Source organism: Sarcophilus harrisii, chromosome 2 (assembly GCF_902635505.1).
Source record: "Sarcophilus harrisii chromosome 2, mSarHar1.11, whole genome shotgun sequence".
In the NCBI taxonomy this organism is placed as follows: Eukaryota; Metazoa; Chordata; class Mammalia; order Dasyuromorphia; family Dasyuridae; genus Sarcophilus; species Sarcophilus harrisii.
Genome location: NC_045427.1, coordinates 320,989,606 through 321,009,451, shown reverse-complemented (window position 1 = coordinate 321,009,451; position 19,846 = coordinate 320,989,606). Strand labels below are relative to the sequence as shown.

The 19,846-nt window shown below is 32.8% G+C and overlaps 1 protein-coding gene across 7 annotated transcripts in view; it reads left to right on the top strand.

Moving 5' to 3' along the window:
- The window catches only part of PPP2R5E (protein phosphatase 2 regulatory subunit B'epsilon), a 158,576-nt gene that overhangs the window by 125,576 nt on the left and 13,154 nt on the right, over positions 1 to 19,846 (top strand). For all 7 annotated transcript variants that reach the window (XM_031952698.1, XM_031952691.1, XM_031952695.1 and 4 more), the window contains 8 exons: positions 1,038 to 1,139; positions 4,173 to 4,265; positions 13,818 to 13,948; positions 14,043 to 14,102; positions 15,080 to 15,188; positions 17,259 to 17,312; positions 17,408 to 17,458; positions 18,854 to 18,973. In XM_031952698.1, coding sequence (XP_031808558.1) covers positions 1,038 to 1,139; positions 4,173 to 4,265; positions 13,818 to 13,948; positions 14,043 to 14,102; positions 15,080 to 15,188; positions 17,259 to 17,312; positions 17,408 to 17,458; positions 18,854 to 18,973 — 720 coding nt within the window. The remainder of the gene's footprint in view (positions 1 to 1,037; positions 1,140 to 4,172; positions 4,266 to 13,817; positions 13,949 to 14,042; positions 14,103 to 15,079; positions 15,189 to 17,258; positions 17,313 to 17,407; positions 17,459 to 18,853; positions 18,974 to 19,846) is intronic.

Below are 19,846 nucleotides of genomic sequence, written 5' to 3'. Positions count from 1 at the left end.
ATAGACCATCTTAAAATCTCTTAAAAATCATTATTATTATTATTATTATTATTATTTTAGTATCAGGTTGCTGATTGGATTTTTATCAGATTGGAGTTGTATCAACTGTATGCCATGTTTTCTCATTTTTGTTCTTTGTTCTAAGTCTGTTACCAAACTGTAAACATGCCTGATTTGGAAATATCTACATCACTAACTAGTTTTTTTCCCCCCTGTTGAAACATAATCTATTTTTGTGGTGTTACTTGGTTTTTACTATGTCCAACACTTTTCTTTACATGCAGAGCTTCATTGAAGTCTATTACCTGTCATTTCTCACTTCTGAACTATATTACTAAAGTATTTTTTTTTTTTTTTTACCATCTTCTAGCTTGAATTGGAAGCACAAAGTATCAAAATATATTTTGATTTCCATTGAAAGGGCCTTTTCAAGTTCCTTGAATTTCTCTGCTGCCTCATCTCCAACAGATGTTAGTACCTAAGTGACAGTTATTTTTTACAGTTTTCTCTTATAAATGCCTATCATGTGCTCTACAATGTGTGATCACCAAGTATCTCATTAAATGATGTTTCTTGTTGCTCTTGGATTCACAGCATTCTGTCTATTCTTTTCATTTTGGTTCCATTCTTTCCTAAGATTTGCTTTTTCTTTGGTTTCTTTCATTTATAGTCAGGATGTCAAGATTTATTTGATTCAGTTCTTTGTGTTTTATATTTATTACTTGGACATTGCAGCAGGACTATCAACAGCTAAATTGATGCTGAGATGGTCTAAAAATCACATAATTCTTAGCTCACTTTTGACTTCTCTTTGGCCATTCTATCATTATCACTGTAGAAACAGAAGGGGGCAACATAGGTGATTGAAACCCATTTTATATTTTCCTTTGTTCCATGATTTGCCATGGCCCATAAGCCTTTCCAAATCTAGCCAAATCGATCTTTGAAAAATATATTCTATCCAATGCTGTTTGTATGCAGCTCTCTTGGAAATTATTTTTAATAAATTTTATTGTTGTTGTGTTTTTTTTTTTAAGGTATCTTGCAATATATTCAGAACTCTCCCTCCTAGTGACAGCAATGAATTTGATCCAGAAGAAGATGAACCTACCCTTGAGGCATCATGGCCACATTTACAGGTATTTCATTTCGTGAAAAGATATAGGAGCAGTTTCATTATTTCATTAGTTGATGAACATCAGATTCTTTTCAGTTTTTATTCACCATGATATGAAATTACTACTAGTTCACTTAACAAATAGCTGATTATTTACTTGTTCTTCACTCTTAATCACTCTTAATAGAATTTCTAAGAAAATAAAATGAAATTTTCTGTTTTCTTTTTAGGACTTTAGTTTGAATTTTTTTATTCTTGCAGAGTGAGTCAAAAATTTCTTTGCTCCTGTACCTTCTGAGCATTTTCATATTGTAGGTTCTAAGCATTTTAAAGTGATCCAGCAGGATACACCAGAGCCTCAAACCAGAATAAAACGATTTTAACATTAACACTTATTTGAACATGACAAGATGTATTCATTAAATTTTACAAGTCATAAAAAAACATTTTTACATAGGTGTGCCAGGACTATTACCTAACTCTATGTAGAGTTTTCATCATAAAGAAATTTGCTTTTTGGGATCTCTTAAGTTTTTTTTTTTGTTTTTTTTTAAGATCCTGATAGTATATCTTTTATATTCTCACTAGAAAGAGGAACAACTGAGTGCAGCAAGATATATGAATGATCCTTCCTTTTTTGTATCAGTTGGGAAGTGTTTCCCAATCTTTTTTAGTCTGCCATATTAAAGCTTAATCATTGTCTTCTGCCTCCCCCTTTTATTCTCTTTCACACTCTCCCAGATAACATTTTTACATATTATATATTAATCGTTTCCTTTTCACCATGGTTTTCTTGACCACCTACATTAAAAACAATTTTTTTTGTGTGGCATAAGTAAATCAAAGATGGCATTAAGACACTTTCAGAATGACCTCTAAAATATTGCTATGTTGTTTGAGAAATATTTTAGCAATTAAAATTTTTTTAAAAGAATTTTGCTGCTTTTAATTTAATAAAGTTTTACATAAACTTACACAACTGTCTCTTTTAAACAAGTTTCATAATTTTTGCAAGAATTCAACCATACTATTTTCCTTGTCATATACCAATTACAGAGAGATATCTTTTGGACTTCCTCTCTTTTCCTTATGTTCCTCCTGAATTGTGAAGAAACCCAAAATGGGATATATGCTATGTGTGTTAATAGAGGCTTGGGGTGGTACTAATTTCTTTTTTTTTTTTTTTTGGCCAAGTCCGAGTCTTGTATTATTTATACTGCTCTCCTATTTTACTTATTTTCGAAAGAACTTCTTTAAAAGGGTAATCCTCTGGGAAAAATCTCGATTGCAGATTTAGAACTAGAAAGGACCTTAGAGGTCATTTAGTTCTCCCACTCCATTTTCTGGACTAAGAAACAGGCCCATGGAATATAAATATTTTATCCAATATCCCATGGCCATTAAGAAGAACTAAGGTTGGAAATGAATTTCTCTGACTCAACACCAAACTGTTTTTACTGCATTGAAGTGTGAAGCTTTATTTTAGAGCTTTTTCTTTTTACAGAGAAAGTCCTAGGTGTTCCTATTGTTCAGCTTTTTAAATATTTCTCTGAATTAATGACATCAAAATAATTTTCATCCTTTCCACTTTTGAAGCAGGTTCACAAATGACTGAGCCAACACTGCACTCTAATGTGTTGACAGAGGCCCCCCCCCCAAAAAAAAAAAAGAGAGAGAGAGAGAGAGAGAGAGCGCGAGAGCGAGAGCGAGATTGATTTCCTTTTTTGGCTAGGTAGTTTGCTGTGTGTGTGTGTGTGTGTGTGTGTGTGTGTGTGTGTGTGTGTGTGTTTTCCTTTCAGTCTGTTCCCTCCTGTCTTCCATGTCCCAAAGAGAGAAACTAAGTTTTACAAATTAGATTCTTGTTCTAAAATAGTGCTTACCATTTCAAAATAGTAGGACAATTTTTGAATGACTTCTTATGGTGAAGGGGAGCACTTTCTAGTTCAGATTTGAAGTTAAGAATAAGATTCTGAAGTCTTTTCCTAAGTTTGACATGAAATATTCATGTGGTACCTTGAAATGTCATTTATCTTTTGGGTTCCATCTTTCTGTCTCAAAATATGCTTTGCCTTTGGAGGTTTTTAGGCAAAATTTGCTGCTTAAGTGCAAACTACTTTTTTGTATGTATTAATAAATATAATCAAGCTTTCACCAAATTATTAAAAATCATAATTAATTTCTGAGAACCAGAGGGCAGAAAGAATGCATTCCCAATTATACTGAAACCCTTACCATCCAGTGAGTAAATATTGCAAAATGAGAGCATGTATTCTCTTTGTGGGAGTTGGCAAATGATGAAACTGTCTTTATTAGGGTCATTTGAACAGGCTCACTTATTTTTGCATAATTAATAGTTGTTCAAAGATTATAGTATAATGAATCAAAGAATGTTTTCTTCCTTTGAAGTGTTGAGACCTAGAAGCATTTTTTTTTTTAATACTAGCATGACAACATCTGGACAAAAAAGCAAAGATTTACTGGGGCGGGGGTGGCAGAAGAAAACTTAGGAAATCTCTTAATTAGGAAAATATGAAATAGGGGAAAATTGGGTTTTATTGCCAGGATAAAATAAGACTTCTGTGTGCATATATTAGAACTAATATTTAAGTCTTTTACTACACTCAACATTACAAGTTACTATAAAATCCCCTCCTCATTTCTAGGTCAGGATTATGGACTGATATTACTGCTCTAGTCATTTTGTGAAAGGGGAGCTGTAATCATGGGTGGTTATATGTGTGTATAATAGGTTTTGACTTAACAAAGTCAATACAGATATTATAGTGATTAAATTCCTTAATCCCATTTTTTGTGTATGTCTCAGATCCCTCACAGTTATCAGAGCTTTGTGAGGAAAGTTGATTTAATGTCACTTCTGTACTGGGGAGAACACCAATGATAAAAAAGGCAGAAATGATGTGATCAGCTTCCAGCATATCTGGGCTTCTAAAACAATCCAATTTTAGTTCATTCATTGTGCTTTGCTACTTTATTTTATTTATTTTTTTGTTTAGTATATCTTATTTTAGAACTCACTGTCCTCTGTTTGTTGCAGCTTGTATATGAATTTTTCATACGATTTTTGGAAAGCCAAGAATTCCAACCCAGCATTGCCAAAAAATACATAGATCAGAAATTTGTATTACAGGTAAGAAAACTGTTTAAACTGACTAAATTGTGTTTTAATACTTTGATGTTTAATTTAGCATGGATAAATGTTGGTCAGAATTTTGTTGAGGACCGCCAGAGAGATAACAAGTATTTAATTCTACCCAAGTATATACATACATACACACAAGTCAATTTCCATTGTATTCTAATATAACGTGGCATCCCTTTTAACTCACTGCATTGGAAGTTAGTAACAGTGGAAAATGGAAATCCCTGGGTTTTTCCAGTTTTCTTTTATGAGTAGTTTAATTTCTCTTGAATAGCTCTTGTCTCTTGTGAACCTTTGTTATTTTAAAACCTATTATTCACATAGGAATTCCTAAGGTGCTCTTGTAAGGGTTTCTTGAAACTGAACATTTAATCCACAGGATTTGATTACAAAGCATAAATAAAATGTCTTAAATAATAGGAGTCAAAACTTTTGTTGAACCTTAAACGTTTCTTTTTTTGTAATTTTATAATTTTTTTTTTCTTTTAGAAAGCAGCAAACCTCCCTTTTAGGAAGCAATATTATAAACCTTTTGCAGTTTTCTTAGGGGGATTAACTTACTTTGACAGTTAGAAATCTTGAATTGCAAAACTACATAATACTGTAAAAATTATGATGACCAAGTTTGGCTATAAAGAAGAGTTATGTAAATCTAGAGATGGGGAGATGTGTATGAGATAATGCATATATACTGTCCCATGTTCAGTGTGTCTGTTGGCTTTGCTGAAAATTTTTTTCCTGTCTTAATCCTCATTACAGTAGAATAATGATACTTATTACAATACAATAGGTGGGGAGAAATGGGGGATATTTTTGGAAACAAGTATGACATAAAATGAAATTTTAGATTGCATTTTTGTAGACTTTGGGGGCTAGATCCTATAACTTATAGGCCTTTTCTTCCTATTTATTCTTATCTTGAGACTCTTTACAGTTCTGGGATAGTTATTTTACTTTATACCCTTGATTAAGGAACAGTGTCTTTTGATTTATAAATAATTTTCACCTTTTGGAAAAAAGGACAGATTGGATACAGTATTTAGGAAAGAACAAATAACCTTCAGTATAAAGCAACAGAATTTCATATGTACAGACTTTGATAACAATTAACAAATACTTGTAAGCATCTCTTATGTCAGGCTCCAAGGACAAAAATGCAGAGAATGAAACAATCCCTATTTTTGAGGAGCTTATAGTTTCTCAAGGGGTGTGTGTGTGTGTGTGTGTGTGTGTGTGTAATAAATGGCATAAAGTAAATAAAAATACTTTCAAAGTAGTTAAATATAAGGTAATTTGGGAGTAAAGGTACTAGCATTTGGAGAGATCAGATATGTTTTATGTAGAAGATAGTGCTTAAATTGTATCTTAAAGATCTTAAAGGAAGAGACTCTATAAAATGAAGATAAAGAGGGAGTGCATTCTAAGCATGAGTAGTGAATCCTGCAAAGGCACCACTACAGAAAATATTTGTCTAGATTACTTAGTGGGTGGAAGTTGGCAGTGGGATGGCTATGAGTAATGGCTAAGAAAACTGGAAAGATATTGTAATCAGGTTGTTTAGAGTTTTAACAGCTAAACAGTAAAGTTTCTATTTTATTTTAGTCACAGTAGGAAGCCATTGGAGTTGATTGAGTAGGAGAGGCACGTGGTCAAATTTTTACTTAAAAGTATTTTGGCAATAATATGTAGGATGAAATTGGTGAGAAGTTGAAGGCAGGGAATCTGCTGCACTTATCTAAATAAGATGTGATGAGGACATGAATTAAAGTGATAGCTGCTTGAGGAGAGAGAAGGGGTTAGAGATGATATAAAGATAGAAATGATAAGACTTAGCAATTTATTAGATGTAGGTGGTGAGGGATAATATGGAGCTGAGGAGCATGCTGAGTTGTGGACATAGGAGAATGGAAAAATGGTAGTGCTTTTGAATAGATGTGGAGGAAAGGAGAGTTTTGGAAAAAAGATAATGAGTTTAGTTTTGGACCTGTTGAGTTTGATTTACTTATTCTCTGAGCCACAGTTTCTTCTTTTGTAAAATGGTGATCATATTACTTAGTTTACTACTGTGGTTTTATGACAGCAGAGTTACTGTCAGGAAAATCAGGATTGCAGTCCCATTTTGAAACATACTACTTGGCTTGGTGACTTTGGAAGTCCCTTAACCTCTCAGTACTTTTGTACAATACTTTAAAACTTAAAAGTTGAGGATAATTGCTATTCTTCATTGATAGGAGTTTCTGTCTTGAGGTTTCTATATGATGAATTCATAGGTCTAGACCCCAAAACCAAAATAATTTGTTAAGTGTGTTTGTGTGACACAAACACACCTTTCTGGTGCTGACCTGAAAGAGGTCGTTGACTCATCAAGGAAAAAGTTAGAATCTTTTTTGAAAAACAGTTTAACAAAGAATCAAGGCTCAGTGTTAATGCACTACTTCTGCATGCAGGGTTTTCCTCCCAAATAGTAAAATAAACAAAATAAATATGTTTATAACCCAAACGTGGCTATTGATTTCCCATGACCATTTACTAAACAAACTTTGTATTAGATTCTATTGCAATGTACTATGTTAGTACTTTAAGGAAATAAAAAGGTAAACAGGGAGTAAACCTTATCTTTAATAAGTACATATACACAAATAATTTTTAATACATGGTTAAATATGACAAATGCATAGAAGAAAAATGAACAAAGGACTTTGAAGGTTTAGAAAATTTTCCTACTGTGGCACGGGACAATTCATTTGAATTCAAAGAATATTTAGTGCTTCAAAATTTACACATACAAAATCTGTGCATGTAGCACAGATCAGAGGTCTCAGGGAAGAAGATGGCTGAATGAGAAGATGAAGGAAAATTTTCTCCAAGTAACATTGGAATTTCGGGCCTTGAAAAATGGAGAGAATTTCAGTTGTACTTTTTGTGTAAGAATATCATGTATGAATTTATATATTACTTTATTCTTTATTAATTTAAATGATACAGGTTAGCTGTACATTTTTTAAAAAAATCACTGGGGGGGTTAGTATTTCTAAAGACTGGCTTCTTTGAGTCTATAACTCTAGAATGCTAGTGGTTGCTAAGAGACATACTGCTCAAATGTCTCCATAAGTATATCTGCTGCTATGGATTGCTATTTAGTAATTTGTACTTCACATTGAAAGTTATATTAAGCAAAAAGGTGCCATAATTATCATGCAAATTGTGCAAATCACTTAGCTTATCCTTAAAAGTGACCTTTTGTCATTATGTTTTAAAACCTCAAAATATATTGGATAAAACAGAAATCAACAGATTGGATTTCAGAGTCTAGCTTGAAATGGGTCATAAAGAATCTTAAATTTCAACTTTAAAGAAGTGTTTTCAAAACCATTCGATACGTATTAAAATATTTTGCCTTTTCTCCCTCAAAACAGTTTTATCTAGAACAGTGATTTTCAAAAAGAGATCCTTTAATAGGTCTGAGCAGTCAAAACTTTTCTTTTTATTTTGTTGGTCAGTTGTATCTGACTCTGCATGACTCCATTTGAGGTTTTCTTGGCAAAGACACTAGAGTGATTTGCCATTTTCTTCTCCAACTTAATTTACAGATGAGGAATTGAGACAGATAAGATTAAGTGACTTGCACAGGATCACACAGCCATTATGTGTCTGAGGCTGGATTTAAACTTCGAAAGATGAATCTTCCTGATTCCAAGCCTCAGTGTTCTATCTATTGTCCTATCTATCTGTTATTTATAGTAAATGTTTTCATTTGAAATATGGCAACCATCAAGAGATATAACCCACATAAAAAAAAGTTTTTGATGGGGTGGAACTCATCAATAATTTCTAAGAGTATAAAGGGGCCCTAGAACAAATAAAAGATTGGTGGATTCATATATGGAACTTATTAAATAATTATTACCAGTCAAACAAACTTATTTCCTCTACTCTGTCCACAAAAGCAAAACCCACCAAATCCCCTTCATTCTTGTTCCAATTGCAAGAAAATAAGAAAGGAGGGAAGGAAGATAGAAAGAAATATGAATGTGAAGTATTGTAGATTTGGGGATTTTGTGGAATTTAGTCCAATCCTCTTTCATTTTTACAGAGGCATCTGGTATAGTAGTAGAAAAGGTACTTTGGCCTCAAGTCAGGAAGACCTGAGTTTAAAAGACAGTTTAAAATGGGGATAATTGTTGAGGATAAAGTAAGACAATATTTGTAAAGCTCTTTGTAAACCTTCATGTACTATGCTAGTATTAGCTCTTATTAAGTAAATTTTTATTGATGTCTTTATTTTTACATCAACTTAATTTCATCCAATATACTACTTCTTTCCTTTCCCAGAGAGCCATCTCCTATAACAGAGTATTTTATAAAGACAAAAGAATAAGAAGTGCAGAAACAATCAGCAGATTGTTTGCTACATTGAAAAGTTTAGAAATGAACAGTGTGCCATACTTGTGAACCTCATCTCTCTGCTAAGAGATGGGTGGTGGGTAGAGAAGGGGAGTGTTGTTTTCTTTTACCTCTTCCTTCTAGCTGTGCCTCTTCTTTATTTCTACTTGGACCAAGTAGGGTAAATTTATTCCCTTTTCTATGGTGTGGGTCTTCAAATACCTGAAGGCAGCAATCATAGCATCCCCCTCCCCATTCCTATGTCTTTCCTCCTTCAAGCTAATCATCTAATGCCTTCAACTAATCTTCATATGGTATAATTTTCATTTATTTTGTTCTGCTTTAAGACACAATTTCCAGTTTATTATCTTAGGGTTTTTTTTTTAAAGACGAGGTAAAGAAAATGTTTTTTAACAGTTTGGAAACCTGAGGTTTCTCCTAACTCCAGCTATATGATGATGTTAGTAATAATAAAAGGAAGAAAATTCACATTTACATACCATTTTTTGTCACCAAATATTTTTCTCACACCCAAATTTTTGTTTGTGTATGGGAGGGGGACAGAATCCTTCTATAATTTCTTTTGGTAAATGAACCCCTGTTGAGATTAGCACTTCATTCAAGTTAGCAATTTTTTTTTTTTTTTTAAATAATTGTAGGTTTAGGGAGTTACCTGAGGCTCTCTGAGAGTGTAAATGATTTGTCCAAGATCACACGTCCAGGATGGATCAGAGGCTTTCCTGGTCCCAAGGCCAGCTCTATCCTCTCTGCCTCATATTATCATCTACACCTCATAGAAAAGGAAATTGAAGCTCCAGGTGATTAAGTAACTAGTAAATGTCAGAGTTGGGGTTTACTCTTCGTTTTCCTTTGTGACTTCTGTACCAGCAGCTCCCCAGCCTCTTCATACACTTATCTGCTTTGCTATAGATAAAATCTTTGTGAAGCCAATGCATATTTTTTTCATTTATCTTTGTATTCCTCTCGTTGCTTTGTAATACAGTAGGTGCTCAAAATAATTATTTGTTCATTGGATGATTATAACTTCTAGAATTAAATATTTGTGGTTATGAATCTAATCAATCTCTTCCCCCTCCCCCCCCTTTTACGTGTGTTTTCATGTGTGACAGAAGCTTATTGTATCATATATACTAGTTAATTAGGGGAGTTAAGGATTGATTTTAATTGTTTTTGACCTTATTTGGTATAAATTGCTTTCTCTTTATTAACTAATTTAAAATATTATTTTAATAATAAGATTTATTTAAAGACAATGTTTATTTGAGTAATTAATGTTGTACAAACACTATGTATGGACTACCATTTAGGACTCCTTCATGAAGATTTACAGACATTAATAAATAGAAAAAGGTTCCATACTTTTTGTTTTCCTTTTTTAAAAGTTTAATTCAATTGAACAAGTATGTGTAATCACCTTTTATGCAAGAAGCTCTGTGCTCTGTCAGACATAACAAAGATGTAACAAAATAGCTTGTGCCCTAACATTCTACTGGTGGGGAGGGAATGACACATGCAGTAAAAATTACATAAGTAAATACATTATATTGTTGTTTGTCCTTCATTTTCAAAGAGGACCAGTGACATCATGGGCGGGTTATGTCTTGACTTGCATGTGAATTGGATTTAAGTGAGGCAGAGTTGCACAGAGTCATCAGTCTTACTCTTTCTTCCTAAGTTATTGTGACAGGACAAAAGTCAAGAAGACTGGCAGTGACCTGGAAAACAGTGGTCTCTGATGCCTGACCAAATTCTTAAGAGCTCCCATTCTGCTAGGGAAAGTCTTCAAATGCTTGGAGTAGACATTCCCCTAACTCATCAACAGGTTGGAGGCCTCTCAGTTCCCTTTAACCTGATTTAGCCCATCTGTTCAGAAGATTTACCAAGGTGTGGCTGCTGTGCATGTTACAGCTTCTTGAAACCACAGGTGAGAGTTGGATGAATCAGGTGGACATCTAAGGTAGAAGAACAGCCCTGAAAAAAATTTCAGCAAGCATTCACACTACAGGTGCTAGTTCCTGAATATCCCATGCATTTCAAATATATAGAATATATGCAAATAAAATTTACATAAAAAATTTAATATAAAGGCTGTTTATTAGCAATTGATCAGAATTCCCTGAGGCAAAAATAGAAAATAAGAATTGAAATAGAAATACAAGAGGGATGTGTGGTATATGTAGTTGAGGGTGTGTGTGTGCAGAGTTGCGGTGCACAGAGAAGGGGCTTTAGTCTAGACAGGCTACATCTCAAAATCATAGGGATCCTGAGTAGAGGAGACTTGTCTCCTTTAAGGTAGCTGAGGTAATTTTAATTTGATGCTTAATCCTTGGAGAAGTGTATACATGTGGCAGCAAAGCAGATGAACAATCTTAGGTCTTCTCTGATGGTCAAGGCAGGGGAAAATGGAGTCTCTGGTAATTTTTTTAAACATTCACTAAAATGTCCGTAAGTGGTAGATTTCTTTTGTGGTAGATTATAGCTGAAGGCTTTGATTCTATCTCATTTTCACCTTAGATTTACTCTGTTAGATTCAGAACAAGTTTTTTTTTTTTTAACTGAACTCTTCACCTTGTTTAGGAAGATTGACTTTTGAATTAATGTCAATCTTGAGTTAGCATGTGGATAGAATATCCTATTCTGTATTCACCTTGGGTGCTTAATTATAATTTTAGTTTAACAGTTTGTTATTGTTGGTCGTTTTTTAGTCATTTCTTGCCAAAATATTGGAATGGCTTGCCATTTTCTTCTTCAGCTTATTTTATAAATGAGCAAACTGAGGTAAACAGGGTTACCCAGCTAGTAACTGGATAACTGGATTTGAACTATAAAAGATGAATCTTCCTGATTCCAGACTTGGCACTCTTATCCACTATGCCACCTTGCTGGCCCTGGTTTGACAATAGACTGCCTATTAACCATAATCTAGTTTTAAACAAATTGAATCACTTTTCTCATTTCTTCTGTTGTAAGTATGTGTATGTAGATATAATTATTTTGTTTCATGTACCATGGTTCTGCCTTTATTTTTTCCATATGATTGATACATAATTTTGGCTTTGCCAATTACTACTACTTTTGAAATTTTACCTTCTTTGGGTCATTTTCTTCATTTTTTAGTTGAAGATTTTGGAATAATGTTGACAAAGGTCTTTTTCAGTCTTGATTCTTTTATCTTTGTCTCTTATTTATATTAAAGAGTAAACCGTACATTTTGTTAATCCTTTTTTTTTTTTTTTGCATCTGATTAAAACTATGATTCATTTTCAAATTTTATTTTTTTAAAAACTGTAAATTTTAAAAAAGTACCTTTTCATAAGACTAAAAAAAAAGTACCCTATATTCTATTTTTTGAGGATCTAATGCAGCCATTAGTTAATTATTATGTGTTCATGAAATGATTTCAATATTAACCATATGCAACTATAGTTTATTCAAGCTTTATAATCTCCCCCCTCCTCCTTCCCATATGGCGGTTTTGAATTACTCATGAAACTGTTTTAAAAGACCTAAAATAGAAACAGAACCAAAAATAATGGGGGGAAAATCCATTCTTTTTGTTAATGAATAATATAATAAGCTATATGAATGTGTAGCAGAGTATACAAATCACAGAGCAAAAGATGAGACTAAAATAGCATATTTGCCCATTGAGTGATTTTCATCTTTGGCCAACAGTATTTCAGACTTGTGAACATCGCTTTGTTGCATAGCTTGATATTTGAAGATGCTGTGGCTAATGATTATTTATCACCTGTGTGTGTTTGTGTGAAAGAGAATACCACTTGTTCCTTTTCCCATTTGCTTGTTTTTAAATTATTTGTGTAACCATTTGATGTCTATGGCATTGTCACCACCAAAAATCAAACCTTCCCGTTTGATTGTTTTCTGCCAAGATAGTCTTTTCAAGTATTCTATAATTGTGCCATATCATATGCTATTAACTCTGTTTTTTCTTAGCCATTCTACATGTAAGAGAATGAAAATTTCTTTAATAATTTACTCTAACGTAAAATATCCTGTCAAGTCAGTGAGATAAAATCATTGCATTCATAAAGGAACTGAAATTTTGTTAGGGTTACCAGCTTGTGCTTTGCTAGGGTAGTCTCAGACACTGAAATTTTGGCCTGCCCCAACCTGATATTTAGATTTCTGAATATTTTGGCCATTTTGTATTTAGGGGTTGGGAGAGTGGGCCTCTTATTGGGTTGGATTGGTCAAAAAAATATAATCATATTATGGCCAAACTGGTGATGAAGTCTCCTGTACAAATTAAGTTTGTTTCCAGATTATAGACAAAATATGTTCGCCTTCAAATATGTTCGCCTCAGAGTATTCAAAGAATTTCATTGGTCACATTAAAAATAGGCAGCAGCCTGGGTCTGAACTAGAAGCCTTGGGTTCAGATCTTGATTTTGATATTTTAAACCTCTTTGTGACCCAAGTCAAGTTCACTTTTCTGGGTGATTTTAACTAGGTTTTCATCATCTGTCTAATTCTGAATCCTATGATTTTGTGAAGATTCAGTGATACTCCCTTGCTTAGAAGTAATGTGTCCTTTTTGCTTGTTACTTTTGGTTATTCTATTTGCCTGAAGTTTTTCTCAGAAAGATAGACCATTTAGTACTTTTTAAGAATGATGGCATAGATTTTTTATTTTAATTTTTAAAATAAAATCATTTTCAAATTTTATTTTTAATATATATGCAAAGATAGTTTTCAACATTCACCCTTGCAAAATCCTGAGTTCCAAGTTTTTCTTCCTCCTTTACTCCTACTCCCTTCCCTGGGCAGCAAGCAATTCATATGTTAAACATGCAATTTTTCTATACATAATTCCACACTTATCATTGCTACACAAGAAAAATCATATTAAAAAGAAAAAAATGAGAAAGAAAAAAAAAAGCAAGCAAACAACAACAAAAAAGGTGCCAAGTACTTTGTTGTGTTCTATCTTCAGTCTCCAGAGGTTTTTTTGGGATGGAGATGGCTCTTCCATTGGACTTGGCCTGAAGGTGGCATAGATTTTATGCATAATGATTCTACTTTCAGCATTTCCTAAGATTAAATAAATAGTGCATGAATTTTTATTTATTGTTAAATAACACGTGTGGTATGTCTGTGTGTTTTCCACAATAGCTTTTGGAACTATTTGACAGTGAAGATCCTCGAGAGCGAGACTACCTAAAAACAGTCTTACACAGAATTTATGGCAAGTTTCTTGGTCTTAGAGCATTTATCCGAAAACAGATTAACAATATTTTTCTACGGTAAGTAGTGAGGGGAGAGATAAAGGAAGAAAGGCTTAAGCTATTAAGTGAACTTGACATACTTAGCCTAAAAACTTTTTTTCTTCTGTTTTAGGTTTGTTTATGAAACTGAACACTTCAATGGAGTAGCTGAACTGTTGGAAATATTAGGAAGGTAAGCACTTTTTGATTTAATTGCTAATCTCAGTTGAATAGCTTTTCTGAAAATTAGAGTCAAGTGGCAAAACTGAAGTGCTGATTTAGATAAATCTTTTTGTAAATTATTTCATATTTGCTTTAAGCTTGACAAATTTCAGATTTTTTTTCTTAATCACTTTGTCCTTTGTGTTGATAAGCAGGTATTTTAATTTGTTGTAATGACAGCTATCTAACCAATGATTTCTTTATTTGTCCAAGGGCATCTTATTTTTGTTTCTGGGCCAGCTTGTCCCTTGACACATTTGTTGAAAAATTAAAGATCATAAACAAATAAACAAACAAATGAATAAATTGTTATTCTCCAAGGAACAATATGCACATAACAGCTTTTGAACAAGTGCCTGCAGTTGTGAAATGGATTTGTTAATTATAGGTGTTAAAAAAGCCTTCTTAAGGTAGATTAGTGTAATTTATTTTGATTTTTTAATTAGATAATATGATTTGTAGGAGGAAAAAATGTGTGGTCTGATGTGGGGTTTCTTTTAGTGAGATCTTGTTACCCACTGTGACTCCTAGTTTGGGAAGAGTTAGGAAGCAGGATCTGTGGTACAGGGACAAAGTATGACTCGAGAGGGTCATATTCAAAGAAGAAATTAGCTAGCCAAATAATTATTCGAAGGAAGGGAATAGGGAAAGTAACAGAGGAGCCAAGGAATCTTTTGGTGGAAAGAGAACTTAGACTCTCTAAGTGATTAGACAAGGAATCTTTGCTATAGAATCAAGAATAAAATCTTTGTCTTTTATTTCCCTTACCAGTGAAGAGAAATTTGCTAAGTCTTGATCTTGAATTGTAGTGTTCTTTTTCTTTTTTCCCCTTTTTTGTATTGTTGGTATTTTTTTGGCAAATGAAACTGATGCATTCTTATTATTTGGTAGATAACTTAAATTTGTTGCACTGACATTATTAATCTTATTTCTTCTCTTATTTCTTAGTATTATCAATGGCTTTGCCTTACCTCTTAAGGCAGAACACAAACAGTTTCTGGTGAAGGTATTGATTCCTTTACATACAGTCAGGAGCTTATCTCTCTTCCATGCACAGGTAAAGTATTTTAAAGTAGTATTTCATATGGCTACAATAGAATTTCTTGATATCTAAAAAATAATGTGGTAGCTTAAAAAACTTGCTAAAATTTCACTAGGAAATTAGTTTTAGCTATATTGAATCATAGAATTTTTTAGTCCTTTAAAGAATTTTGGAGGTTACCTAGTCCAGTTCTCTCATTTTGCCAGAAACTTACATAACAGATTAATTGTGACCTTCAACCTCACAGCTGCTTATTAAACATTGAGACTGTTATATTAAACCAATATGAATAAATGGATGTCTCAATCTTGGATATTCCAGTAGTATTCTTTAGCATGTTTTTCTCCTACCTTTTACTTATCTCACTATTTCCTTTCATGTTCTTTGATCTTCAGTTGATTTCCCTGTCTTTTTTGTCCTATTTTTATCACTTTCAGAAGTCACATCTTCTCATTATCGGTCTTTGCTGTTATTTTCCATATTCAGCATGTCATAAAGGGATTGCTAATCTTAGCTTTTTAATTCTGTATCAAAATTCTATTCCTTTCTTTCTCCCTCCTCCATATTTGAGTTTGACAAAATATATAATAATTCATTTTTCCAAGTGGTTTTCTTCCTTAAATGATAAACCCCTATTTCAAGGAAATTTTAACCCATGTGTTTTTAATTTATTTTTAAAAGTTGTTTCACAATGGTGATTGTTTTCCAAAAAAAATTTATGAGCCCTTCCTACAAATCCTGTTTTTTGTCTTTGGAATCCAAAATCACTTTTAATAAGCATATAAAAGAATGTTTACTATAAATGAACTACTTTAGACTCAGAACCCAAGATTTCATCAGGTCCTATCTATGCCAGACACTTCATTTTTCTGCATGCCAATGTGGTAAAGTGTTTTGCTTATGTTGGTCAGCAGCATTTCAAATAAGTTCCCATTACTATAGCATTATTTTGGTACCACGGCAAATTACTATTTTGCTGGTGTTGCCAGACATAGGAAAGAGGCGCTGTTGCAGAACACCAAACGATTCAGGAAGCTTTGTTCAAAAAAGATCTCTCAGATGAAGTTCAGAGAATTTGAAATGTTTTTTTTCCTCTTTTTTCTTTTTTTGTCGTTACATAAACTATTACCAGTATTCTAATTGTAGATGTTTCCTGAGACTCTGTGCTAGGTCTTTTTCTCTCCCCCTCTATACTTTCTCTTGGTGACCACATTAGCTCCCATGGGTTTAATTTTTTAACGTGATACAACCCCAACCTCCCCTGAGCTTCAGATTTGCCTGTTTGACATTTCAAATAGTGTATATCAGAGACATCTCAAACTTTGCATGTCTAAAACAACTGACTGTGTTCCCACCTCAACTCATTTCATTCCAGACTATTCTATTTCTGTCAAAGGAATCACCATTTTTCCAGTCTTTTGTTTTTGTATCCTCTGTGTTGATCTTTACTAGCATTAACCTCTCATATCCAATTTCCAAATCTTGTTACCTCTACAACATCTGTTTCATTCTATCCTTTTTCTCTATTTACATAGTCACCATTTTGGTTTAGTTTTTAATCACTTTTTCTGTTCCTTCTCATCCTTAACATACTGCTGCCAAAATAATAGTCTTCCCCTCCTCCCCCCAGCTAAAATGCAGGAATCATTTCATACTTTATATTTTGTGTCTCTAACACATAGCACAGGGCCCAGCATATAAATTGTAGGTTGATTAAGTTGAACTTCTCATATGACCTAGAAGTTAGTAAGGCTTGTATAGATGTCTTTTTTATTTCTGTCACAGACATATCAATTTGCTCTAGTATGTTGGACCTCGATTTTTTTTAACTGTAAAAGGAAGTGATTTTTATAAGTTTTCTTCTAGTCTTAAAATGAGTATAATTTTCCCCCCCACTAGAGTCTAGAAATAAGAATTTTTGTTTTTAAAAATGGTTTTCATTTTGGATTTTTTCTACATTGAGTTAAAACAAAATTTAATAAGTAGAGCATTAAATATGTACACTGTATACTTCTGAATTTTAAATAGCTTTTTTGAATTCTTAGAAAGGCATATTTGTAACCAGGTATTTTCCTCTTCTTTCAGTTGGCATATTGCATAGTACAGTTTTTGGAGAAAGATCCTTCACTCACAGAGCCAGTAAATATTACTTTGATACCTTTTTTCATTTAAAAATTCCTTTTATCTATTGCTGTGGATTTGAAAAATTAAGTATTCTCTTTTTTCCCATTTAGGTTATTAGAGGGTTAATGAAATTCTGGCCTAAAACATGTAGTCAAAAGGAGGTAAGTTTTTATCACTATGTGAGTTTCATTGTCCTAAGTCAGACCCAACAGCATTTCTGTGATGATTTTACCTTTCCTGGTGGTTTTCTTTTTATGATAGAATTCTTAATATTACCATAGAAAGGATCTGAAGTCTATGTCTTCCTCCAAAAAAAAAAGTTCACAAGTATGCAGAAAATTTCTTTTATGTTATTATAAAAAGATTGTCATAGATATTACATTTTAATTTGCTTTACCTTTCAAGTAATTTTCATTTTTTTTAAATAAAGCTTTTTATTTTCAAAACATATGCACGGATAATTTGACAACATTGACCCTTGCATAGCCTTGTGTTTCAGATTTTCTCCTCCTTCCCCCCTCCCTTAGATGGCAAGCAATTCAATATATGTTAACCATGTTAAAATATATGTTAAATCCAATATGTATAAACATATTTATAAAATTCTCTTGCTGTACAAGAGAAATCAGATCAAAAAAAGAAAGTAAATGAGTAAGAAAACAAAATGCCAGCTAACATATTTTTCTTTGAAATTATCTTTAAAATGTCTAATTTATATCACTTAACAGTTATCTTTGTACCACTACTTATGTTCTAAGTGCTCTTGCTAGATTAGCATAGTTTAGCAATCAGTAAACATTTATTAAATTCCCAGTATGGATTAGGTATTGTGTTGGTGAAGCAGTTGCAGAAAAAAAAATTGAAAAGATCCCTGCCAAGACACAATGTACTTAGGTAAATGTATGCAGAATAAACACAAATACATAGCTTAGTGGTAGATTCACTGTCCACTATAAATTCTTAATGGGGTATATATGTGTGTGTGTGTGGGGGGGCGGTAAGGGGGAAGACTATTTGTAGATATTTGTACTAGATTGAATGACTTTGAGTGTATATAAATATATGTGCACATTTCTTAATTTTTTTTTAGTATAATCTCCCTTAAAACCATTTAGCACCTTGCTAAAAAAATGTCCTCATGAAAATTCACACATACATACCACATGTTGTAGTTCTACTCCTGATCTTGTCACAAAAAAAGGTGATGTGACAACAGTTAATAAAGGCCCTTTGAGGCAGTGTGTGCCTGTTGTGATAAGAGTACAGGTGTACTTATTAGTAATAAGATGATAATATGTCACTGAAATGTTTCATGTATTTTTTTGGAGGGCAAATCATTTTCAAGATATTGACTTAATTTGAAAAGATATCCTATGTTAAATACTTTGTAGAGTAAAACCCAAAGAAGTTACATGCCTTAGTGTTTTTTTTTCTTTTGTACAAGTTTTATTATACCAGATTGTCTTACAACAGACCATATGTATAATCACGTTTTCAACATCTAGTAAAGATCTTGAAGTTTTATATTTATTTAGCGTGTACTTGTTGTTTTCTAGGTCATGTTTCTTGGGGAGCTGGAAGAAATCTTGGATGTGATTGAACCTTCACAATTTGTTAAAATTCAGGAACCATTGTTTAAACAAATTGCCAAGTGTGTATCTAGCCCTCATTTTCAGGTCAGTAATGGAGAAGACCTTATTTTATTTTTATTTTTATTTTTTTAACATCAAGCTGTAATGTCTGGTGGTATGTAGACAGTGAAATTATTTTGGTTAAGTTTCCTTTCTGTGGGATAAAAGTAGAATAGATGTAGGAATCTATGGTTTGATTGTCTATCTAGGCAATTACATTATTGGAAAGATCAACTAATGCTCATATGGTATATAGCCATATTCAGTAGGAAAAAAGCACTTACCTTATAACTTTGGGATTATATTCCAGGGAGTAGAAGGCAGTAAAAATTAGAGCCCCATCTAAGCTTTTAATTTGAACAAAGAATATTGTTGGAAAATAGATTTGTAATGAAAAAGGTTCTTTCTTGGCTGATAAAAGCTTAGGGTTTTGTTGTTCATTTCATATAATTTAGAATTAGTAAAGACCTTAGAGATCATTTTCTCACTTCTCTCTGTTTATAGATTAGATTATTTAATCTTTCCAGACAGATTAAATGATCCTAAATTATATGGGAAGTTAAGAATCAGAGACTGGGGAGAGGGACTCAGATCCAGGTTGTCTTCTACTTCCAATGCTAGTACTCTTTCTGTTTATACTACCCTGCCTTCTAAGTGTCCTTAATATCGATAAAATTGGGCAAAAAGACATTTATGTTTCAAACTCACAAAATTGACAAAGATTGACTCCTTTATGAATTGTCTTATCTCTCTAAAGAATAAAACTAGGATTTATTAGGGGTTGAAGATGCTAAGGGGTTTAATGTATAGAAAAGCTTCCTAGGTTACTATTCGCTGGAGATAGGTCACCAATAAAAGATTGGATGACATTTTTTAGATATATTGGAAATAATGTTTCAGATCAGGGTTGGATTAGTT